General features: G+C 58.1%; 2 protein-coding genes across 34 annotated transcripts in view; one reads left to right on the top strand and one right to left on the bottom strand.

Annotated features, from left to right (window-relative positions):
* The window catches only part of NRXN2 (neurexin 2), a 115,516-nt gene extending 107,100 nt beyond the window's left edge, over positions 1–8,416 (top strand). For 19 of the 31 annotated variants that reach the window (XM_074401647.1, XM_074401643.1, XM_074401642.1 and 16 more), the window contains one exon: positions 6,522–8,257. In XM_074401647.1, the coding sequence (XP_074257748.1) occupies positions 6,522–7,408 (887 nt within the window). In that variant the 3' untranslated portion in view covers positions 7,409–8,257. Of the gene's footprint in view, positions 1–6,521 lie in introns of all 31 variants that reach the window. The other 12 variants (XM_039470729.2, XM_039470730.2, XM_039470731.2 and 9 more) reach the window with 4 other exon arrangements.
* Positions 8,417–12,445: 4,029 nt separating this feature from the next.
* Positions 12,446–22,877, bottom strand: SLC22A12 (solute carrier family 22 member 12). 3 transcript variants are annotated; one of them, XM_003937663.3, is made up of 10 exons: positions 21,777–22,876; positions 20,866–20,969; positions 20,183–20,337; positions 19,939–20,107; positions 16,383–16,506; positions 16,099–16,214; positions 14,907–15,121; positions 14,324–14,432; positions 13,843–14,046; positions 12,446–13,298 (listed from the first exon to the last, which is right to left on the bottom strand). In XM_003937663.3, the coding sequence occupies exons 1-10, from the start codon at positions 22,176–22,178 to the stop codon at positions 13,235–13,237; spliced, it is 1,662 nt and encodes a 553-aa protein (XP_003937712.2). In that variant the 5' UTR covers positions 22,179–22,876; the 3' UTR covers positions 12,446–13,234. The 3 variants fall into 3 exon arrangements, with proteins under 3 accessions (XP_003937712.2, XP_010346552.2, XP_010346554.2); XM_010348250.3 differs by having other exon boundaries at positions 12,827–13,298; positions 19,939–20,337; XM_010348252.3 differs by lacking the exon at positions 13,843–14,046 and having other exon boundaries at positions 12,827–13,298; positions 19,939–20,337; positions 21,777–22,877.
* Between the last annotated feature and the right edge of the window lie 1,158 nt (positions 22,878–24,035).

Below are 24,035 nucleotides of genomic sequence, written 5' to 3'. Positions count from 1 at the left end.
TGGGCAAAAAAGGGAAAAATGGAAGAAACATAGCAGCCTAGATTACCATAGGTCAATGTGTGCTGCTCGCACTGAGGAAACCCGTCAGGCAGACAGGCCAGGCTCTGCCCCTGCAGTGGGGGAAGTTCCTTCATTAAACCCTGGGAGACACTCTGCTCTCTGGGGGAGACTCCCCTATCCTTTGTCTGGGGTCCCTGGCTCTCCCCTCTGGGAAGTTCCTCCTAGTTCTCCTCCTCCATGTCTGTGTCTGAAGTGGGTGTTGGGAACAACGTTCTCCTTGGGGGTGCTATAGCATGATAGCCCACCCCTGCTCATGCAGATTTGGGGCTCAAGGGTGATTCTAAAGTTCCAAGGAACCACACCTAGATACAGTTCTCAAGCCTCACTTATTTCCTTGTTGCTCCGCCCCCATGCCTCTTTCTCTTACTACAGTGGTGACTGTCTTGAGGATGTTTGAAACAGTAGGTGGTGGGGGGGACACTGCCTAAATCTGATCCTTGAGCAAGGCTGAGTGTCCTTATTTGGGTGAGAAGTTTTACTGGGCTATTGTCTCTGAAAGCCTTTTTCACTTTTCTCTCTTACTGTTTGGATTCAGTGGCCTCTTGTGACTTTTGGATGCAGATTTCTGGGCTGTCTGTATTCTTTTCATTTCTGCTTGCAAACCAGACAATTCTTGCCAACATAGGAGCCTCATGGTCACTGGCCTTTCCCAGCCCTTTCCCTCAGTGCCCAGACTCCACAGGCAGGTGCCTATCCTCCAGGTCCTCATGAGCAACGGTGCGTACCACATGCTTTGCCACTGCATTATGTGGGCTTCATCTTTCCAGCATCCACGCCTTGGATGGTCACGAGTGCCTCCTCAGGTTTGTGTTATCGTGACATCCATTTCTGGTGCCAGTGTCTATATTAGTTAAAGTAACATTTGTTTCTGTAACAGATAAGCCCCGGATCTCCGTAGTTAATTCAAGAGACGTCTCTCACTCACCCTACCTGGGTGTGCCTGATCAGCAGGTGGCTCTGCTGCAAAGGGTGCCTTAGGAATCCACACTTCTTCCATCTGTGGTGCCTCCATTTTCAATATGTGGTTTCCAAGGTCACTGCAGGAAAAGGGGTATGAAAGGTGGCACCCAGGAGGCTGCGGGGGGACTGGTACTGGCAGTGCTCACTACTCAGTCACACACCAGGCCTACTCACAGGGATGTTGGGAAATGTAGTCTTGCTGCCCAGGAGAAGGGGAAAATGAGTTTGGTACAGGACGTGTTCCCTGGGGTGCACCACTGGTCCTCAGATGGATGCGGTGCTCTCACATGTTCACATTCACATATGCACATGTGCACACAGAACTCAGACCCACCTCAGTGGCTGGCAGGCACATGCAGAGCCAGAGGTCCACTCACTGACACACACACACTCATGCTCAGATCTGTCTAGGTTCATGTACATGCCTGCACACATGTGCTTGAGGCACAGAAACACAGATCCTGTGTGTGTGTGTGTGTGTGTGTGCCACAATATACCATTTTTTTCTTACCTTGAAATACCCTGGCTTCTGCCCCTGTTGCACTGGTGCTTGTGGGGTGAGGAGGGGTACCGTCCTTCAGGGCACCACACACACAGGGCTCAGGTTGTCCTCTGCTCGCACAGGTGAGTAGGGGGTGACATCTGGCCAGGGCTCTGCTTGCTCAGCTGTGTGTCCTGGGCACCCAAACAGGACTGTGTCCATTGAGAGGACAGAATCCTTTTTCCAATTTTGCACAAAGGTACTGTTTGTGAAGTCACACACCGTAGGGTCATGTCCACATAGAACTGTCTTTTCTAACCCCCACGAAATGCCCTGTAGGCTGCTGGCTTTCTTGCCCCTCACAGCCTGGGCAGGGCCTCCAGCTCCCTGCTTAGTCTCGGACATGTGCAACCTCAGTTCTGACTTCTCTTTGTGGCTGGGCACACCTACTCCACTCATGGGGTTCTTGAGTAGATTTCCAGTCAGGGGCCCTCTGTGCCCTAAGGGCAGAAGGGCCTCAGTTTATTGGGCCAGCAGCCCCCCAGAGGAAGGAGAATTGGGGAGGAAGGGGAGATTAGGAATGGCTGGTGGTATCCCTGGTCAGGGATGGCATTCTCTAGTAAGTGGGACTGATATGCACGGAAATTTAGTTTTTCTTAGGATGCAGAGGAGTGTTGGGTGGGCAGGTGGCATCTGTGTTAAGTGTGCACCTGTGAGTATTTTCCAAATGCTGCAGCTGCCTGAAGTTGGGGAGAGGCGGGAGGCTGCCTGGGGTCCTACCAGACTCTGCTAGCTCCTAGGAGCACCCCATTCCAGGATGCGTCCTTGGTGTAGAGCTGGACCATGAGTCATCGTGAGTCTGCACCCACAAAGCCCAGCAGCACGGGCAGCAGTGGGCTTTCAGCAGGGAGGAGTCTCTGAGGGGCCTGGTCCTCCCCTCCTCAAGGTCCTGCCGACTCCTCACCAGGGCAGCCTCTTCTGATCCTTCCTGAACTGGTGTGTGACCTGGGAAAGGCCAGCACCCTAGGTTAGGTGTGACTTGACTGCTCCAGAGCCTAGGCCAGGTTAAGTGAGGCCAGGAAGTCCTCATGCATTCTCATGGGTTCTCCAGAGCCTGTTGTCTCGTGGAGAGGAAGTGGGGTATGGGGCACTGGGAGGAAACAGGGAGGAAGCCATGTGGGAGACAGGGGCTACCATAAGAAGGCATCGAGGAGGAATCATGGCAGTGTGGGGGTGTGGGTGAGGGGAGGACACCTCAGGAGGTGGTGCCGTCAAAGCCTTGGGCAGAGAAGGGCCCAGGGAAGCCCCAGATAAGCTATGGATGCAGGGACAGGGCTGGGACCCAGATATGGAGACTGGAAAGCAACTGGGGTTGGAGGGGCAAGAGGCCAGTATGAGCAGGCCTGGGAGGAGTCTGGGGGCAGAGGAAAGCTGCAGAAGGGGGACCTGAGGAGCCTGTGTGTCCCAAGGGCTAAGCTGGGGCAAATGGTTATAGGGGGCTCAGGCTGGGCAAGACTTGTCTGTAGTCCAAGGCCTGAAGCTGCCCGTGTCCTTGCCAGGCTAGGGGAGAGCGGGTTGGTAGAGGGCCGAGCTCTGTGCCCTGATCAGCCTATCAGCCCTTCTAGGGCAGGATGTGGCTTCAGCAAGGGCCTCCTGGTCTGGTCCTGTGCCCTGGGCCTGGCACTTTGCTGGGGCCCCAGCTATGGCCAGCCAGCTTAGGCCAAGCCTTGACACTGGGGTTTCCAGCAGCAGCTGGTGGCCCAGTCTAAGATGGAAGGTGGCGAGCTGGGGTGGGAGCTAGTTTGTAGAGAAAGGTTCTTGCCAGGCTGAGCTCTCAGCAGTGCCGGCTGCCTAAGAAGGTGGAGGGGGCGGGGTGTTCAGAACTCATCTGCTCTGGCCTGTGAGAGACGCCCACTCCCTTCCCTAGATACCTAGCCCGGCCTGGCTCAGAGGAAATGCCTGAGGAATATTGTTCCCCTTCTCCTGGAAAACCATAATGAGCCCTAGCTCTGTGCCAGGCCCACTCCTGGGGCTAGAGAGACAGATGAGATCCGGGCCACTGGCCCTTTCCTGGCAGTGAGTACAAAGCCGTGCTTCCAGGGCAGAATTGGGATGTGATGTCAGAGGCACTCAAGGCAGGGAGCATCCTCTGCCTGGAAGAGGAGGTGTTTGGCCAGACTGAGCTGCCAGCAGGGAGGGGTTCTGAATAGAAGGCAAAGATCAGGTAGAGGGCGGGTGGTATGGACCAGCAGGGAGGACCCCAGAGGGACTCAGGGTCCATGCAGGGAGGGAACCTGCCAGGATTGGGCCCAGGTTACCACCGTTTGAGAGGCCACTAACCCTCCCCCTGAGAGCTGACAGCTGGCTTTGCCCCTTACCTGGGGACCAGGGTGCAGCTTTCCTCATCTGGGTCTCAGGTGGGTACAGGAAGACATACTTGATCATCCAAAGGCTAGAGGTCCCAGGAGAGCCAAGCCTTGGCCTCATCCTGGGCCTGGAGCCCAATACCCCAGTTTTATAGATGAGGAAACTGAGGCCCAGACTCTGGAAGAAACTTGCCCACAGTCACACAGGAACTCAGTAACAGAACAGGTTTATGTGTGGACTCCCAGATTAGCATCCAAACCAACAGTCAAGCAGCCCCAGCAGATTCCTGGAGGCATTGGGAGGATGACTTAGGCTTTCTTGGGCTCCTCATGAGATCTAGCCCTTCCGCAGCCTCACTCACCTTGCTGGGCACCTATACCGGTGACCTTGGAAAGTCCTGCCCACCCAGGCCTCAGCATTCTCATCCACAACAAGCTTGGATAGAATAGTCCCAGCCCCACAAAACATGCTGCTTTGCTCTTGGCTCAAAGTTTTTCATTGTGGCCGAGCCTTTGGAGGGGTAGGAGCTCTGGGGTTTCAAAATCTAGGGTGTAGGTGAGCCCCTGCCCACGGGAGATTGGAGTCTGGTGGGAAGAGCAGCCTGGGGAACTCAGCAAGGCTTCAAGTTCAGTGGAAAGGTCTTGGCCACAGGCTGGCAGGTGTGGCCAAGGACATCTCTGCAACATTGCTGGAGCTTGTGATCTGAGGGTTGGCAGCAGGGTTTGAACTCAGTGCAGAGGCAGAGGGCTGTGGGTGGGTGGGGAGCAGGAGAAGAGTGCCAAGATGTGTGGATCAAACGGGCTGCAGTGGGGCAGGAGGGACTTGGCAGTGGAGGCCCTGGGGTGCTTTACCACTGAGGGTCTGGGGAACTTCTGGGCATGATGAAGACCACACCCTGCAGATATCAGTGAGAGACAGTCAGATGTGGGCAGGGCTTAGGCTGTGCTGAAGAGCCAGAGAGGAAACCTCCAGCCCTCACCAGGCCCAGAGGTGCACCTGCAAGAGGAGCAAGTCCTCCCACTAGCCACCTAGAGCCCCACCCCAGCTCCCTTCTACCCCAAACCAGGGGTTACACTATTTTGGTTTGAGTGGAGGCCCAGGAGGCTGATGGGAGTCACAGTTGTTGACCCAGTGGCTGATGGCAATTGTGGTCTACACTCCTCCAAGGACTGATGGGAGTTATAGTTCTCACCTTTTGGGGGCTGATGGGAATTGCAGTTTTTGCCTAAGGGACTCCAGTTAACAGACCTAGAGACTCATTCTCCCATCACAAAGCCCACTTGTTCCCATGGGCCCTATTTAGCAGGTGCTTCCCTCCCAGATGGCTGTGTATGTATTTTCTTTTCTTTTTTTGCTTTCTTCTTCTTTCCGTTGTTTTATTATTGTTTTAACAATAATAAGAGGGCTGGAGGCAGTCAAGCCCTGGCCAGGTCCTGGTGGCCCATGGGGGTTCTGGGGAGGGGGAGGGGGGAAGTCAGTGGGGGTCAGAGGTGGAGGGTGAAGACCAGAAAGTTGGGGAGTTAGGCTTAGCTCAGGAACCATGTGGCCCTGCCCACTTCCCTCACTCCCTTCTTGTCTCCCCACATCCCTGCCTCCACATGGCTTCTCCCCACCCCTCCCAGAGTCCTATGGGACAGGACCCCGCTCCAGTGCGTCCAACTCCTCCCTGTCCGCTCTTCCTCATGGGCCACCTCATCTCCCACTTTCAATGTCTCCCCTCCCGTGGCCACCCTGCAATTAGCCTTCCAAGCCCCCTCCCATGGCCGTCCCCTCCCAAGACCTCTCATCCATGTAGCAATCCCTACATGGTTGCCTGTCACTTCCTTACTCTCCTAGCCCTTCTGCCCACTGCTCCTCCCTCCCTGACATGCTGACACCAAGTGGTGGAAACCGCTCCTCAGCCCCAGCCTGCCCTGTGCAGAGTTTAGCTTTGTGTTGAATGAGGGGGAGAGGGACAGGTGAGGGCGGAGAGAGAGTTCAGGAGGAGGCAGGATGCGCAGGGAGCGGAGAGTGAGGGAGGGAGATACCGAGCAGATAGACAGAAAACGTTGTACGGAAAAATTGTTTTTTCTTACTTTTTTCCGGGAGAACCCGCTTACACAGCTCTGTTTGTAATTTTTTTCTTCATGCTAAAATCACACGGCCTATTTGTTGATGTAAGTTGCCTGAATTCCGTGGTATGCTATCTTCTTTTTTAAAAACAAAAGCAAAAAAAAAAAAAAAAAAAAAAAACAAAAGCAAAAAAAAAGAGAAAAATCTAGAAAAAAAAAAACCCTAAAAGATACTGTTGTTAGGTTTGTTTAAATGCTGCTGTTGTATCTGTTTTTAAAGCCTTAAACCAGTAGAGTTTTTTTTCTGTTTCTTTTCAATTTCCTTTCCTTTCTGTTCCTTTTGATTTCTTAAGACAAACCAAAGACCAAAACCCAGAGAGTCACAGAGCCCGTGCGTGGGGTGCCCAGGGCATCTGAGCCGCTGCCCGCTTAAAGCGCAGTGCTCGGCCGGCTGGCGGGCGGGCCTGGCCCGCTCTAGTCTCCGCCAAAGCCAATTGGAACCGATTTGGGTGTGTGAGGCTGTTGTTTCTCTCTCTGTGCCGGCCGCCTGCGCCCTGGCCCTCGCTGACGCCCTCTCTTTTCTCTTCTCTCTCTTGTTCTAGGAGGAGAGTTAATATTGCCCATTATCACGGAGGACTCCTTAGATCCCCCTCCCGTGGCCACCCGATCCCCCTTCGTGCCCCCGCCCCCTACTTTCTATCCCTTCCTCACGGGCGTGGGCGCCACCCAAGACACGCTGCCCCCGCCCGCGGCGCGCCGCCCGCCCTCTGGGGGCCCGTGCCAGGCCGAGCGGGACGACAGCGACTGCGAGGAGCCCATCGAGGCCTCGGGCTTCGCCTCCGGGGAGGTCTTTGACTCCAGCCTTCCCCCTACGGACGACGAGGACTTTTATACCACCTTTCCCCTGGTCACGGACCGCACCACCCTCCTGTCACCCCGAAAACCCGCTCCCCGGCCCAACCTCAGGACAGATGGGGCAACGGGTGCCCCTGGGGTGCTGTTTGCCCCCTCTGCCCCGGCACCCAACCTGCCAGCGGGCAAAATGAACCACCGAGACCCGCTTCAGCCCCTGCTGGAGAACCCCCCCTTGGGGCCCGGGGCCCCCACGTCTTTTGAGCCGCGGAGGCCGCCTCCCCTGCGACCCGGCGTGACCTCAGCCCCCGGCTTCCCCCATCTGCCCACAGCCAACCCCACAGGGCCTGGGGAGCGGGGCCCGCCGGGCGCAGTGGAGGTGATCCGGGAGTCCAGCAGCACCACGGGCATGGTGGTGGGTATCGTGGCGGCGGCAGCGCTCTGCATCCTCATCCTCCTCTACGCCATGTACAAGTACCGCAATCGCGACGAGGGCTCCTACCAGGTGGACCAGAGCCGGAACTACATCAGTAACTCGGCCCAGAGCAATGGGGCGGTGGTGAAAGAGAAGGCCCCGGCTGCTCCCAAGACGCCCAGCAAGGCCAAGAAGAACAAAGACAAGGAGTATTACGTCTGAGCCCCTGGCACTGCGGCCCACTGCCAGCTGCCCCTCCTGGGAGGGCCCGGGAGGAGGGTGCCGCCCTCTCCCTGCCAGGGGCCTGGGGACCCTCTCCCTGGCTGCCTCAGGCTTCTCTCACGAAGAGGAAACGCAAAAAAAAAAAAGAAAAGGAAAACCCTGTGCTCGTCCCCTTCCTCCTGCCGTACACCGCGCGCGGCCTCGTCAGTCCCGGGTCTGACTGTCCCTCTCAGCTCTGCGCCTGCCAGGCAGGGCACGTGCTCACAGCCCTGGGTTGATTTATTTTTTTAAGGGGGGTAGTTTTATTTTGGTGGGGTTGGGTGGGAAGGAAGGCTGGGGGTTTTGTAAAGTGTCCACTACTAGTCCTGTTAATTTTCCTCAATTTTTCTTCTTCCTCCTTCTGTCCCTCCTGCCTTCCTTTTCTTCCCAAGCCCTCCAGTCCCCATCCCAGGCTTGCTGTGTCTCACTGTCCCCACCTTCCTTCCCCACTTTCTTTTGTGTGTGTCTGGTTTCTCCCTTCCTTTCCTCCCTTTGGGTTTCCAGAGTTGGTGGGAGGGTGGGCCTGAGTGGCCCAGTGGCTGGGTGGGCTTGTCCCCAAGTGCCCCAACTCCCCTCACCAGGAGAGGCAACTGCTTGGTGCTGCCCAGGGAAGGGGCTCAGGCCTGGCTGAAGGCCTGTTCTGTGTGTGCCGCCGGGCGACGTGCATTGATGGGGAAGCTGCTGGAGGAGCAGGGGTGGGGGGTGGGAGGGAGGGGAAAGGCAAATGCAGATATATATTACAGACAAATACTCTAGATTCCACGAGCAGCAGCCTGTGGCACCCGCTGGGTGCGGGCAGCAGGGAAGAGGGAGCAAGGTGTTGTCCACAGACTGCTGGGGTCACTTCTCTGCCCACGGGCTCTCTGCTCCCCCAGTTTTTTTCTCTCTTTGTTAACAAATGTGTCTGAGTCTTGGAAAACACCCCAACCCCGGAAATGTGTGGGAAAAAGAAAACAAAAACTTTCCAAATTCCAACGGTCCTGTGCAGTTTTTTTGGGGTGGGTGCTGTTAGATCCTGGCTTTGGGCTTGGGCTGAGAGCTGGTAAGTCACTCCTGAACTTTTGGGCTGAGCGTAGCTTTGGGTTCCGGGGATGACTTGGTTTTGTCTCACAGCGTCCTGTGTCCCTGCTGGGCTGAGGACCAGGCAGGAAATGTGGCTGGTCTCTGGCAGGTTCACAGACCTTAGCTTCTCAGGAAGGCAGGCAGATCCCTGGAGACCTTGGTTGCCCCCGATGGCTAATAGGACTCATACCTCGGGGCATGTGTGCCGGGCACTGACCTGGGTGTGGGATAGATGCTGCCTCATCCTTCAGCAGCCCTTGGAGGGAGGAGAGGATTCCTGGCCTTGGAGACCTTCAGTGGCTGCTCCCCGGTCTTGAGGTGAATGAGTGACTGAGTCCAAGTGGCCTCCAGTTCTGCCTGACTCTAGAGCCTGTGTTCCTTCTCCTTCCTCTCTTGGGATTTGGACCCTGGTACCTTTCCTGCCCCCAAGTCCACTCTGGTTGACTGTGGGCAGCTACTGGGACTCAAGGTGGAAGGAGTGCTGGCCACCCTGTTCACCGTGTTTACTCATTGGTGGAGACCCTAACAAATCCGTGGTCCAGATGGACGTGTTAAGAGATGGGTTTGTGTTTGTTGAGTCTTCAGTCACAAGGGACAGATACCCACGTGTGCAGGATCGTCAGGAGGGGAGAGCAAGGCGGGGTGCAGACCTTGAGGGTGGCAGTCGTGGGGCGTTACTCAAGCTTGCTCTGTCACTCAGGACTCTTCCCTCGATCGGCTTCTCAGCCATCCACTCCGCAAGGCTTCCTCCCACCTTTGGCTTGCCATCCCCCTCCACTGCCGATTCTACATCTTGATCTTCCATCTGCAGGGGGCTCTGGCTGTTGGCCAACTCGTCCTGGCAGCATTTTGCAGTTTGAAAGCCTAGTCCCTCTTTAGGCCTGGCTGCCTCCATGCCTGCAGGACCCCCACCCTTCAGCTGGGGAGCATCCCTTAGTGGGAGTGGCAGGTCCTGACCTGAGCAGCCTCCACTTCTCTCTAGAGGTGAAGTCAGCCTCATCTACTTCCCTTCCTTCTCTCCATCCCTGAAGGAAGCTTTTGTCATGAGACCCTTCCCACCATGGTGCCCCCTAGGACCTCTTGAGATTCCTCCTGAAAAGTCCTAACAAGGGTGCAAGAGCAGAGCCCCAGGTGTGGGTTTCCGTGGACTCAGCCTCTCCTTGCCCTTCTGATCCAGCCCCCTAGGGGTGAGGCTCAGGCCCTGCTTGTCCCCCAGCTGCTCACAGTCTTGGGAGTCTGGGAGAGGCCCTGGTTTGGGGCAATCTTGCTAGGACATCCTGTCCCTGGGTTGGTGATTGGAATCTCTGGGTTACAATCTCTCTGTCGCTCTTCTTTCTGACCAAGGGATAGAGACTTGGCTCGGATTCCCTTCCTCCCATCACGACTAGCCAAAGAAATAAAGACAGGCAGGCAGGGCTCCTTGGTGTTAGGAAAGGAAGGAATATCTTTACCTCAGAAATTTCTAGAATGACCCTAAACAGGAGAGGAGACAGTCTATCAGGTGGGGGGGGGGCAGGAAGGGGGCAGTCCAGGAGTTGGACGCATGGACCGCAGTCCTGCTGGTTGCCATATGACTGTGAGACTTGGTCTTTCCCTCTGCATAAGGCGGCTCAGGGTTCCCGTCATTCAAGGGCTTAGTTGTAAGAGGACAGATTCCTGGACTCAGCCATTGACTCAGTTTACCCATCAGTAAGAGATGGTCACCTGCTTCTCAGTGTATCATCTTGTGCTACTGATGTTGAACTTAGCACCTGGGCCTGAGCTAAGCTCCTCAGGGTCTGGCTGGCCTGGCAGTGACTCCAGTAGTGTCCCAGACAGCCCCTGATGGTATGTCCAGGGCCTGATGGTGGCTGAGATTCCAGGTGTGCTGGCTCCTTGGTGGGTGGTCCTCACAGGGACGTGTCAGGAGATTCCACCTCAGGGCTCTCAAGGACAGGGATTTGGGGAAGGAGTTCACAGACCTGCTCTCGTCATGTAGGCGCCCAGGAGGGGAACATCAGCCCAGCCAGTGCCCAGCTGTTCTGGATAGAAGCCCCTTATTATTGAAGGCAGATCTGGAGCCCATGGGGCTTGGTGCTGCCTCTTCCCACACTTCCTTCTGGGTGAGCTGTAGGCTTGGCTGGAGGCAGGAGAATGGACAAAGTTGCTCCTGAGCCACTTTCCTCATCCTTGCTGCCTGAGATCTCTACTGCCATGGGGATGAGATGGATGGGGTGGTTGTGGGCTCTTCTTTCCTTTGGCTCTCCATCTCGGGGTGTTCTCACAGCTTCTGAGGTTGGAGCTCCTGTGGTGCGCATCAGAACATAGTGTGTCCCAAGCAAAAGCTTGCCATTCTGGTGGGCTTATGGCTGCTGCTGAGTGAGGCCCTTTTCCCTTCGCTGATACCCACTTGGCCATGTCGAGGCTGTTCACTCCCCAGAGCAGGCGTCCCCAGACTTTTTACACAGGGGGCCAGTTCACTCTCCCTCAGACTGTTGGAGGGCCGCCACGTACTGTGCTCCTCTCACTGACCACCAACGAAAGAGGTGCCCCTTCCTGAAGTGCGGCCGGGGGTGGGGCGGATAAATGGCCTCGGGGCCGCATGTGGCCTGCGGGCCGTAGTTTGGGGACGCCTGCTTCAGAGGGACAGGGCCCTGGGCCCTCCCAGCTTCCAGGGCCTCTTGAGTTAATCGAGGGGTGACTTAGTTTGGAAGCAGACAGGTCTTGGGCCCTGGTGATGTGGCCAGGGTGGGGCTCTGGAGGCCTGCTGACAGTTTAAATCCTGATACTGCCCTCACCTAGCTGAGTGTCATGGGCCATCAGGTTCTTCAAACCTCAGGATGTGGGCAGAGGGGTAGCCCAGACTCACTGGGTGAGCTGGAGGGATATCCCAGAAGACAGGAGGGGGCCATCTCCCACCAGCCCTGGGTTCTACCTTCCAGAAGCTTCTGGAAACCCCAAGGTCTCAAGAATGCTGTTCAAGGGTAAGAAAGGCCACTGGGCCTCAGCTGGGCAGCAGATAGACAAAAGACAAGAAGTCCAGGGCGACTGAGATGACCTAGTGTTCAGGCATCTTCACAAGCAGGATCCTTGCTTGTGGTTCTTTACTGAGGGGTGGCCATAGGTAGATAGCCGGAGTACATGGCCCTCCAGAGGCCCAGGGGCTGCAGCTGACAAGACCAGGCCAAGCAGTGACCCCCTTCCTGTGGGGACAAAGAGCTGCTTTCTGTTTTCCCATCCCGTGTGTGCACATGTGCATGTGGCCGCGTGTGCACACATAGCTAATGTGTGTGTGTTGGGCGGGGGGCATAGCGCTCAGTGGAGGTGCCTGGAAGCGTAAATGCATGCACAGGTGGACCCAGAGACCATCTGAGCATGGCCCCGGGGTGGCGCAGGTGATTAGCTGGGCTGGCAGGGACCTGCTTGGGCAGCAAATGGCTCCCGCCTGCACCCCGACCTCTGTGTGCACTGCACTGCACTGCATTTCTCTGCAAGCCATGCTCGTGGACACTGCGGGCCCGTGGCCTTGCTGCTGCCTCCAGGAGAGTTACTGGATACCCAGATGGTGAGGCTGGGTTGGGAGAGGCTGGGGGTATTATGGCCAGAGTGGGGCTCTGGTGGCCTACTGAAGGGTTTGAATCCTGATACTGCCCCCACATAGCTGAGTGTCATGGACCATTAAGTTCTTCAAGCCTCAGTTTTTTCATCTGTAAAATGGGGCAACATTTGCCCTTCAGGGTTCAGGAAAATGTGAAGCGAAATGATGCTTTGAGGTGCCCAGCACAGCACCAGGCCCACAACTGGGGCTGGAAACAGCAGCCACTCTGGCCTGGTACATGGGGCAGGGAAGCTGGCTTGGGAAAGCCCACCCCGGCAAGGAACCCCCAGCACTTTCCTCCTCCCCCCAACCTGGGAGGATCCTGGGGGCTCAAAACTGGAGTCAGTGAGGGGCAGCCATTCATTTGTTCCTTTATTCAATCCCTCACACCAATGCCCCTCTGGCTCAGCACCGTGTGGGGAGCTGGGACATGGGGTCATGGGACTGTCCCAACCCTCTGGGAACTCATAGGCTGGCAGGGTGGGAGGAGGCAAGCTTGTGGCTGTAACTGTGGGTAGAAGTTTCACGGGCACCTCTGGCTGGCCCTGGACCCCTGGAAGGGGGGCCACTGGACTGGGTTTGGGGGTTAAGTAGGGTCTGTCAGGGATGAGCGTGGGAAGAGGACTGCAGGTAGAGGATGTGGCGGGCAGGTGGTTGAGGTCTGGAGGGACATGGGGAGGGGCCAGGGGGCAGGCTCACAGGGGTTTCTGGGTAAAGCTGCAGAGCTGAGACTCTACTGCTTGTGTGGAGCCAGGAGAGGTCTTGACCATGGATGGTGGTTAGCTCTGAGCTCTGGGCAGGTGGATGGCGGTGGGGGGACAAGTGGCAGTGAGGAGGTAAGCAGAGAGTTGGCAAGGCCAGCTCGTTCCCCTGGGCCTGGCTCCTCTGCTCTCCAAAGCCACGAGGGCAGAGCAGGGTGATGATGCCCTGGGCCACCTCCTGCCAATCAGACCGTCCTTTGCCCCTTCAGTATTGAAGGGGGCCCCTTTGTTGTGAGAGGGGCAGAGCTCAGCTGGAGGGGTACCCCTGGGGAGAGTGGGAACCTAAGAGGGCAGCCTGTGGAAGTGGAGGCCTTTGCTCTCCTCCTGCTTTCTCCAGATGACAGAAGACTCTTCCTCCGATCATCCCATTGCAGACTCCCCAGGAGACTAAAAACGTGTGGATTTCAGGATAGAGTTCCCCAGCGTGCCATGTGTTGCCACCTTTACTGCCCTGTTCAGAAAGCACATGGGGGTGTGTTTTGGGGTGCGGAGCGACCCCTGACCCTTGACCTGTGTCCATCCCAAGGACTCAGGGGATGCCACCACCCTGCTCTTGGGGGCCCAGAACTGAGCTCCCGAGCATGTGATGGGGGTGGGGTGTGCAGTGACTGCCCTGTCAGCCATCAGGGCTTTAGAGGTAGAATCTGAGGCCTGTGAGGGCACCCAGCAATGGCTGGATCTCCCTCTCAGGAAGGACCATCCACTCCTTTCCCCATGGTCTCTCTCGGGCTGGCCTTGGGAGAGCTCGGCCACTTGTGCCTCAAATGGTTGAGTGAAGGGCAGAGGACAAAGCCCTGGGTCAAAGCCCTGGTAGCCCAAGACCGAGCCCTGGGTCACCACTCTCCCAGAGGTGTGCTATGTGACTCTGGGCCAATTCCATGTGCCTGGGCCTCTGCTTCCCCCTCTGTCCAGTGGCGGAGATGGGTGAGCAGGCTGCCCTGTGCTGGGGTTCTCTGGTGGGAGGGAGGGGTAGTCCTGAGGCCAGGTCCACTCACTGGTTCTGCACATCTTGGATGGTGTCGGGCAGCGGCAGGTTCTGGGTCTCAGGCAGAAGCAGTGTGGCCAGACCACTCAGCACCGACACCATCCCGTACACCAGCAAGGGCAGCCAAGGGCCATGGACATTCAGCAGCCGGACCAGAGGTCCCAGGATGGCTCCTCCACGGGCCGCCATCTGGCCCAAGCCCACTGCGGTCATCCTGCCAATGCAGATGCACCTGTGAGTGCCTAGTCTGCCTGCCCTTGACCTTGATGTTGCACCCCGGGCCAGGCCTGTTTGGCCCAGGGAGGTCCAGAGGGTCAGGCTGGGCTTGGGACACACCTGAGCATCCCTGAGACCACACAAGAGGCAGACACATGACATGGACATCTAGGTTTGAGGGAAGCCACTCCTGCCCTGGGGTGCCCCTCCTGCCCTGGGGTGCCCCTCAGCCCAGCCCAGGGCGCCCCTCTCCTGGAGCCCAGGCCCAGCCTCACCTGAGCACGGTGGGGAAGAGCTCGCCGCTGTAGATGATGATGCAGGTGTAGGTGGCCCCCAACCCGCCCAGCCCCAGCACGGCTAGGGCTGAGCACAGAGCCCCCATTTCTGTGGGTAAGATGGGACTAGTGAGCTTGGTGGGGGGCCCAAGATCAGATGGGAACTCCCTTCAGTCCAGGTGGCTTGTCCCTGAGCTGCAGGCCTCTCTCCAAATGTTCGGGAGTCATCTCCACCTGGGTATCCTGTCCTGAGTGACCTCATGGCCACACCCACAATCTGCTCCGCACTGAGACACCCAGAGCCAGACCCTGGGACTCTTCCTTGACCCCCGTTTTCCTCCTACTGCAATCCATCACTCAATTCTCATTTTATCTCCACACTTTTCCCTGGCGCCGCCCCTGCCACTCCTTCATGGCTCTTGCTGGCCCAGCGCAGTCACTGTCCCTAGATGGCTCCGGCAGCCTCCTCCCTAACTGGGGACCTGCTCTCATCCAGCACCTCCGAGGAGGGGCCAAGGTCTCTGTTCCCAGCTCAAGCTCCCCCAGGTAGGGAAGCCTCTGGTACACAGCTTTGTACCCTTACCCTGGGGCACCAGTGTGTTGGCCAGAATGCAGAGCCCTGCCAGCAACAGGGATGCCGCCTGCGTGGGACGGCGGCCCAGGTGGGTCAGCAGCAGAAGGGTACCGGTCTTGGCCGGGATGTCCACGATACCAATGAGTGTCTGGAGCAGGAAGATGTTGCTGCCCAGGGCCTGCAGGTCCAGGGCCAGACCGAAGAAGGTGAAGCCAAAGGCAAACCTGGGGGTGTGGGTAGGGGGCAGGCAAGTCAGAGTGGAAGCAGTGGGAGGAAGGAGTCAGGGTGGGGGTGGTGAACAGGGGGTGTCAGGGTGGGGGTGGCAGGCAGGGAGGTCAGGGTGGGGGCAGGGGGCAGGGTGGTCAGGATGGGGGTGGTAGGCAGGGGGGTAAGGGCAGGGGCAGTGGACAGGGTGGGGGCAGTGGGCAGGGGATCAGGGGGTCAGGGTGGGGGCGGTGGGCAGGGGGCCGGGGGCAGGGTGGCGGCAGTGGGCAGAGGATCAGGGGGTCAGGGTGGGGGCGGTGGGCAGGGGATCAGGGGGTCAGGGTGGGGGTGGTGGGCAGGGGGCAGGGGGCAAGGTGGGGGCATGCTGCTCTTCTGGCCCTTCAGCTGCTGGCTCTGTGTGGCGGAGCCGGTCTCTAGACTGTGTTTACCAGGTTCCCTTGCTAACATGGCTTCCCTTTGGGTTTGGCTGATGGGAGGCATTGGTGAGAGGCTGGAGGAGGGGGGAAGCAGGGGGTTTCTGCCTCCCTCTCTGCATGGGGGCTTTGTCTGGGAGTGACTGTGTCCCTTCCGTGGCTCCAGCTGCCACTGAACAGGCCCTCCCTCCTTGGCCTGGGTGGTGTTGGTCTTTACTGGATGACCGTGGGCCCCGGACGTAAGCCCGCTCCACCCTCCCCAGCCCCTCCACACCAGGCAAGGGTGCTTGCTACCCAGGCTCTGCCGGATCGCCCCACATCCCGCCTGGCTCCCAGCCCTCCCAGGAGCTTCATTAGGGATTGAATTCATCGCTTCTATCTGCTTTGCCCCCCATTAAAGCCCCCTCAGTGAGCCCACCCAGCCTGGGCTGTCTCCCGTCTGGAGTGACCGACAGAAGGGAAGGTGATTACTGCAGGCCGGGGGACCACGTGGAGCTGGGAGAGGCTGGGGGCTGAGTTTCCAGGTTCCCCTGTGGAGGTGGGGTTGGGGGAAGGGCATCTACCAGCACAACGTGGAGATACAGGTCCGGAGGCGCAGGCCGGGGATGCGGAGCAGGGTGCCCAGGCTGGCAGGAACCTGGCCCACTCTCAGCTCCTCCTGCATTGCTGAAAACAAGACCTGTGGAGGTGACAGTGGGTGCTGTTGGCACTGGGGGCACCGGGCACCTTCTCCTCTCTGAGACCTTCTTCCCAGGGAGCTGAGGTCCTTGGTGAGTCTCCCAGGGTGCCCTGTGCAGGGCCAGGGAGAGGGTCTGAGGGTCCAGGTTTGAGGAGGACCCAGCCTCACCTCAGGGGTCAGCGAGTCCCACACTGCCCCCTTCCTGTTGATGGCAGCCACCCTCCGCAGCTCCTGCAGGGCCTGGTCCAGCCTGCCTGTGGTGAGGAGCCATCGTGCGGACTCTGCCAGCCACCTGAAGAGGGGGCGTGGGAAGGGTCACTGCCTGTGGCCCCCAGAACCTGGCCTGTGCCAGCGTCAGACCACCCCTCGTACCCCCTCCTCCAGGCCTAGGGCTCAGGGCGGCTGAGGACCCCCAAGGGTGTTGTGGCAGCCATGCCCTCTCGGCCGCCCTCCTTCCCCAGCAGGCGACCCCTTCTGCTTCCTCTGTCCCTCCTGGGGGGTTGTGGTTGGTGGTCTGCAGTTCTCATCCCGGGGCTGGCTGCTGGGGTGGAGGGAGGGAGGACTCTGTTGTCCCTTCCTGCCTCCCTCTGGACCCACAGCCCTTCCCTGCCTCACTAGGAACCTGACTTGGTTGCAGTCAGGCCCTTATGGCTACAGGACCACTGTCTCCAAGGCTGCCGGGGTCCACCCCTGTCTGGGCATCTCCCATACCACACGGCCTTCCTGTCCACCCCACGGCTGCATCCTCCTGCAAACAGCTTCACTGCTGCCCCGGCGCTCAGGCTGGGGGCAGGGTCCCCACAGCACCAGCGCCCTCTGGCTGCTCCCAGTCAGCCTGTTCCCAGGCCTCTAGCGCCCCTCGCACCGAGTCCCCGCTACCCTCCCATGAACCCAGCCCCTCCCCTCCTCGAGGCAGGACCCAGCCCTCACACTGACCTGGTTCCCACTCCCCTCAGCGTCTAACCGAGCTCCCTGCGCCACCCTGCCCACCCTGCCCACCCTGCTGAGTGCCTGTCACGCTCGCCACTCTACAATGCACCTGCCTTAGGCCTTGGCTCCTGGAGGTCCTTTAGCCAGACATGCTGCCTCTATGAGCAGCCCGGCTGGGGCCACCTGCCCCACATCCACCGGGACTTAGAGATTTTAGGGACACCCTCCTTAGGGATTTTCAGAACGGCAGGAGATATGGGGATTCCAGGTCCATATTAGAGGTAGAGTTGATGAACCTGGTGACCTGGTGCACTTGGTGGGGGATGGTGAGGGGGAGAGAGGCGTCATGGCCATTGTGACTCCACATCTGGCGAGTTTGGGGGCTGTTCCCCATGCTGGGGAAGACTTCAGGAAGAGAGGCCTAAGGAGATGTTTGTGGGGATGAGATACCAATAATGGGCAGTTGGAGGCACGAGGCTGGAGGTTGTTGGGGGAGGCAGGACTGACTGGAGATTTGGGGTCTGCAGCATTTGGAGGGAGCTGGGGCTGCAAGCAGGGGTGAGACTGCCTGAGGGAGAGAGAGTGGATCGCAAATGACGGTGGCCGGATCATCGTGGGTGACCCTGGGAAGGCAGTTTTGGTGGAGGAGAGGGAGAAGGCTGGCTGGGATGTGTTGGAGGTGACTGGGAGGGAGAAAGCAAGCCCCGTTCTCAGATGTCCACACTCCAGCTTGTTCATCAAGCCCTAGGTACAGTTTGTGAGGCTTCGATGTGTGAGATTCCCTCTGAACTCCACGTCAGCAGAGACCACATATCTGTTCATAGCTGGTGTCAGCTGCTCCTGGGACATGACAGGTGCTCAGTAGTTATTCATTGAATGGATGAAGTAATGAATGAATGGGCACTTCTTCAGCACTGTGGGAGCATGTATACCAAGGAAAGGGGGGTCCCCTCTGTGGCCCTGCATCAGCATAGGAGAACTTTTACCTTCTACTCTCTACTCTCTTGGTGTTGGGGGTCAAGCTGCCACCCTAGAACGCTCTTGTCAGACATGATTGCCTCCTTGTGGAGCCACTGTGTGAGATGTAACTGTCTCCTGCTCTAAGGAGTGCCTGAAAATTGTTACTCCACTCCAAGCTGTTGGGTGGGAGAGATTTGTGGAGTCAGCCTTCTTCCCAGCATGGGTGCTGGCACCTGTTCACCACGGAGCCTCTGCTGTGCTCCTTTCTGTGGTGGTCCCAATGGCCAGACAACTACTAAATGCAGGGCCTGTGTAATGAGCCAGGCTCAGCCCCACCCACAAATGGCCTCTGTCCATCCATCTATCCATTCATCCACCCAATTCATCCAATTCATCCACCTATCCATCCATTCAACCATCCAACCATCCATCCATCCATCCATCCCACCCGTCCATTCTATTTCATCCATCCATCCCATCCATCCATTCATCCATCCATCCATCCATTCCATCCATCCATTTATCCATTCAGTTCATCCATTCCATCCATCCATACGTACATCTCATCTATCCCATCTATCTATCCATTCATCCATCAGTCCATCCCATTCATCCATCCCATCCATTCAACCATCCATCCATCCATCCCATCTATCCCATCCATCCATCCATCCATCCCATCCATCCATCCATCCATCCATCCCATCCATCCATCCATCCATCCATCCCATCCATCCATCCATCCATTCATCCCATCTATCCATCCATCCATCCCATCTATCAATTCATCCATCCATCCATCCCATTCATCCATCCCATCCATCCATGCATTCAATCCATCATCCATCCATCTGTCCATTCCATCCATCCATCCATCCCATCTATCCCATCCATCCATCCATCCATCCATTCAACTAGTCATTCAACCATCCATTCATCCATCCATCCATCCATCCATCCATCCATCCATCCATTTCATCCATCCATCTATCCATCCATTCAACTATCCATCCATCAATTCATTTATCTGTTCATCCATCCTTCCAACCAACCCTCCATTCAGTTAACTATACAATCCAATCCATCTATCCAACTCACCCATGAACTCCTTCAATCCACCCATCTGTCAACCCATTTATCTGTCTATCTCTATCTACCTATCTATTTCTATTTACCTATCAATCCATCCATTCAACAAATATTTATTTAGCATCTACTATGTGCCAGGTGCTTGGCAAAGACCAAGCCTGATTTATTTCAGGTAAGTGCTGACATGTCCTAACTTCCCACACATGCCAGCCCTTTGGGAGACTGTGGGGTCCTCTCCGATGAGTGGGTCCTGGTCCCTGTTCTCTAGCAGACAGACATATGCATCGATAATGTCAGCCTATGAGGCAGACTGCGGTTGTGTGCTGTGCGTGCGAGTGTGTGTTGTATCTTTCCACCCGCTCCCCCAGCCTAGCTCAGTGCTGCCATCCCTGGCACAGAGGAGGGGCTCAGAAGATGGGCTCGGCAGCACAGATGCCAAGGCAGGCAGGTACAGGAGAGGGGAACAGGCCAAGAGGTGAGGAGAAGGAGGGAGGAAAGGAGAAGAATGAGCAGGAGAAGGTGCACTCGGAAGGAGCAGGAGAGGCGCTCTGGGGACCTGAGCCCTGGCTGGAGTGGGTGTCTGGGGCTTGTGGCTGGTCCACTCTGCCAGGCTCCTGGCTTTCCTGCTGCCCATGCACCCCAGCCTCTAGCACTCCCCAGCACCCAGGGAAAGGAGAGTCTCCCATTCTCCCGGTTGGAGAGTGGGCAGGATCTCCTCGGAGCGGGGAGTGGCTGCTGCACCCACCATGAGCACAGAAAGGAGAGGAATAAGGGAACGGAGACGGCCAGCTGCAGCAGCGTACAGTCCCGCACTCCGTAGGCCACCGCGGCCAACAGGAAATGGCCGAAGCTGAAGCCCAGAGAGTTCAAGGTCATCACCAAGGTTCGGGCCCGCGCCGCTGTCCACTCCATCACTGCCAGGAGACCAAGGGAGTCAGCCCTGGAGCCTGCATGGAGCCCCCCTGCAGGGCGCCAGGTTGGAGACCTACGGAGACTGTCTGTGTTCATGATGACGCCCGCCACGGCAAAGGCCAACAGGAAGCGGAGCAGGCAGTACACAGGGAAGGCGGGGGCGAAGGCAGCTGCTGTGCCCGTCACGGCGATCTGAAGGTAGCTCCAGGTCAGCACCAGCCTGCGCCCGAGCCTGCGGCACAAACCAGGAAGAGGTGGGGTCTGTGGCTTGACACAGCACTGGCTGGGGGTGGGGCGGGGTCTGGACCACCGAGAGCCCACCCTGTGCTTGCCCAGTGAGCTGAGGGACACTGGAGAGGCAGCTGCGTGAAACCCGCATTCTCCACCTGTGGAAGACTCGACCACAAGGAGCATCCCGAGGCTGGAGCCAAAGGGAATGGGTTCCAGTCACCGGGAGCACTCAGGCAGCCGCTGAAGGCAGGTGCCTGGCCAACCCCGTTTTAGCAGCAAATGTTTGCTGGGGAGCAGCAATCCTCTACCACTCCCAGAGTAAAGTTGGTGAACTCGAGGCTCAGAGAGGGTTCCAGGTCTCCCTATGTGGCACAGCTGTAGGGTGGCAAGTGTGAGACCCACACTCAATAAGTAGGGTGCTTTCCAGACTTGGTTTTGTGAGGCTTGTTTGGGGCCAGTCGGGGCCAGGGGTCTAGGAGAGCAGGGGCGGTGAGGGGAATGGGGGCCTGTCTGGACTGGGTATACTCACCTGTCTGAGGCAGGGCCGCACGCGGCAGCTCCCACCAGAATCCCAGCCAAGTAGATGGACTGGGCCATGGGCTTCAGGGCATGAGAGTCACACACCAGGTCCCACTGGTGGGAGAGGAGGGGGCTGAGCTCAGGAGGCTGGGAGAGCCCCGGCAGAGGGGCAGAGGGACTGTAAGAGGGGCCCCCAGGGAGTGGGGCGGGGTGGGTGGCCTGGTGACCTCCAGGGTTTTAAAGCAAGACCCCGTGGAACAGGGAGGGCACCTGCAGGCATAGTTCGGCCTTTGGAGAAGCCACCCTCTGCCTAAGCCCCTCCATGGCTCCCTATTGCCCAACGAGTCTCTAGCCACATCTGCCTTTCTTTCCTGCCTCTCGGCTTGGCAGCCGCCACCCAAGCTGACACCCTGGCCCTTCTCCCAGAGGCTGCTTCCTTCTGTTCTTTATAAAGAGGTCATTCCCGCTTGCTGGGAGGAGCCGCCCCTCTCCACTTGCCTGGATTTGCCTAGTGCCCACTCTGGGAGGCAGCCTCGGGTGGTCTTACCCTGTGTGCTTTGGACTCAGGGAATCCAGTGACTCATCACTGAGTCCCCTGAGGCTGAGTTGACCAGAGTCAAGGCTGATTCGTCAGCAGGGCTGGGACCAGGTGAGGCCGGCGAGGGTCCAGGTGCCAGCATTCAGAGGTGCCCGCCCACGTGCCCCCCGCACCTCCAGGAGCCTGGGCTGGCCCGGTCTGTAAACTGATCCCTGCCGCCTACTCCCCTGTGTGTGGCTGACAAGGGGCTGAGAGGCTTGAGAGTGAGCAGGGCCTGGGGAGGCGGGTCCCTCTCAGGACGAGACCTTTGATTCCGACCCACTGTGATCCATGGCCCTGACTTCCACGGTGCCGGACTCGGGTGGCTCTGGGGGAGGCCCTACCTTTGTCACGATGGTGGACGTGAAGGTGCTGCGGTCATAGACCCAGCCGTCCACACAAGGCTCCGTGTCGGCCTCGCTCCAGCTGGAGGCCGTGGCGTTGGGGTCCAAGAGCTGCCACTGTGGCTGGCGGAAGCGGCGGCACTGGTGGGGCCTCTGGTTGGGGCCCGGCGGGATGGAGACAGCCAAGAGGGCCTCAGGACTCAGCTCCCCTGAGATGCCGGCCTGGGCTGTGCTGTCGTCCAGGAGGGGTGCCCAGCAGCGGTGGCTGGGCACGGCGGCCGAGAAATTCTCCAGCATGTTCTGGGTGACCACCCACATGAGGGAGACCATCAGAGTCACTGTCTGGAGAACCTGGAACCTGCCCAGGCCACCCACAAGGTCCAGGAGTTCAGAAAATGCCATAGAACCGGCTCAAGGGGCCCAGGAGAGGGGCCCACTTCACAGGGACTGGCCCAGAGCAAAGGGGCCGGGGCGGCAGGCCTGCTTCCCCCACAGTGGTGCCCACAGTGGCTTCTCCAGCTGGGCGGCTGGGAGCATGTCAGCAGCCGCTGGCTTCGCGGACTCGGGCTGGAGTCTCAGGCTCTCTGGGCATCTGACTGCTGGTGTCACTTGGGGTGGCTCCAACCGGGTCCTGAGGCCGCACGAGGTGATTCCAAGACCCTCCAGCATCTCCCGAGAGAGGCAGCTGCCCCAGCTCTCCCAGAAAAGCTGACTTTGGGAAGTACGGAGTGTGGAGACTGAAGACGTTAATTCCAGACTGTAATTAAAGTGTGACCGGCGGATGCATCTGGAACTGAGTTCAGCAATCATTTCCTTGGTCAAAATGTAACCAGTGCTGAGGGAGGCTCAGGCCCTAGGGAGCTTGCCCTCCCCTACTCTGGGGGCCGGGTCCAGCCTGGGCTTTGCCAGGTCTAGGGGAGGCCTGGGTTCCTCTCTTGGCAGCTGTGGGATGCCAGGGCTGCCTGCTCCCTTCAGTGCCCCTGCCTGCCCACATCCAAGGGTGGCTGAGCCAGGAGAAGGCAGGCCAGAGGGTCCCCCTGACTTGGGCTGGGGAGCTGTCCAGGCCTCTGAGTGGCCCTGGGTCACTGAAGTTGCCCAGCCTCTGTGCCTCCCAGGCTGTGCAGCCTGGCCCTGCTCATGGCCCCACCCCTGGCCCCCGCCTCCTCTCACCTGCCGCGGTTCATGCCCTGTGCCCCCTTTGTAGTTACCCTGTCCTGAGCCCTGAAGTGGAGCTTCCCAGCATCAGCAGACACCCCAGAGACTCCCCAAGTTCAGTGTGTCCAGTGCCACCCTGAGATCTCTGTCCCCTCCCCAAATCTACACTTCCTGAGGGCCCCACTTCAGCTATGGCCTCCCACGTCACGGTCCCTGGCCTGGAACCCAGTGTCTTGGTTCACACCTCAGGCTCCCTGCCTCCTGATCCCACCAGGGGCCAAGCCCTGCTGGTTTTGCCTCCTGAGGATTTCTCTCTTCCCCACCTCCCCAACTCCACAGCTATTCCTGCTCTGGTCTTCCTGCCTTGACTCCTGCCCCTGTACCCACGCCACACTGCAAACCCTTGGGTCAGATCCTGCTTCAAAGCCAAGGGGCTCCCAGTGAACAACAGCTAGCAATGCCTTACCAGGGCAGGGGGGCAGGCAGCAGTGTGTGCTGGTACAGAGTGTGGGGTTCAGGAAAGGCTAGACCAAGGCCAAGAGAGCTCCCTGGGTCTCAATAGCTAATTCTTTAGACAAAAGGTCCAGAGTACACAAAGGAGTTAGAGAGAGAGAGAGAGAGAGAGAGAGAGAGACAGAGAGAGAGAGAGAGAGAGAGAGTGTGTGTGTGTGTGTGTGTGTGTGTGTGTGTGTGTGGCCAAGTGGGGTGGCTCATGCCTGTGATCCCAGCACTTTGGGAGGCTGAGGTGGGCAGATCACTTGAGGTTGGGAGTTCAAGACCAGCTTGGCCAACATGGCCAAGTTAGATAAACGTGGTGGTGGTGCCGTCTGTAATTTCAGCTGCTTGGGCGCCTGAGGCAGGAGAATCTCTTGAACCTGGGAGGCAGAGGCTGCAGCAAGCTGAGATCATGCTACTGCACTCCAGCCTGGGCGACAGAGCAAGACTCTGTCTCAAAAACAAAACAAAACAAAACAAAAAGCAGTGGATGTGTATGTGGGTGTGTGCACATGCCTGTGTATGTGTGCACATGTTTGCACATGTGCATGTGTGTACATGTGCAGTGCAGCAGTGATGGCAACCCTGGTGTTTGCTCTTATGTGCTTT

The sequence above is a fragment of the Saimiri boliviensis genome, chromosome 6 (genome assembly GCF_048565385.1).
Source record: "Saimiri boliviensis isolate mSaiBol1 chromosome 6, mSaiBol1.pri, whole genome shotgun sequence".
NCBI lineage: Eukaryota > Metazoa > Chordata > Mammalia > Primates > Cebidae > Saimiri > Saimiri boliviensis.
The sequence above is the reverse complement of the archived record's forward strand: the minus strand, read 5'-3'. Positions and strand labels throughout refer to the sequence as shown.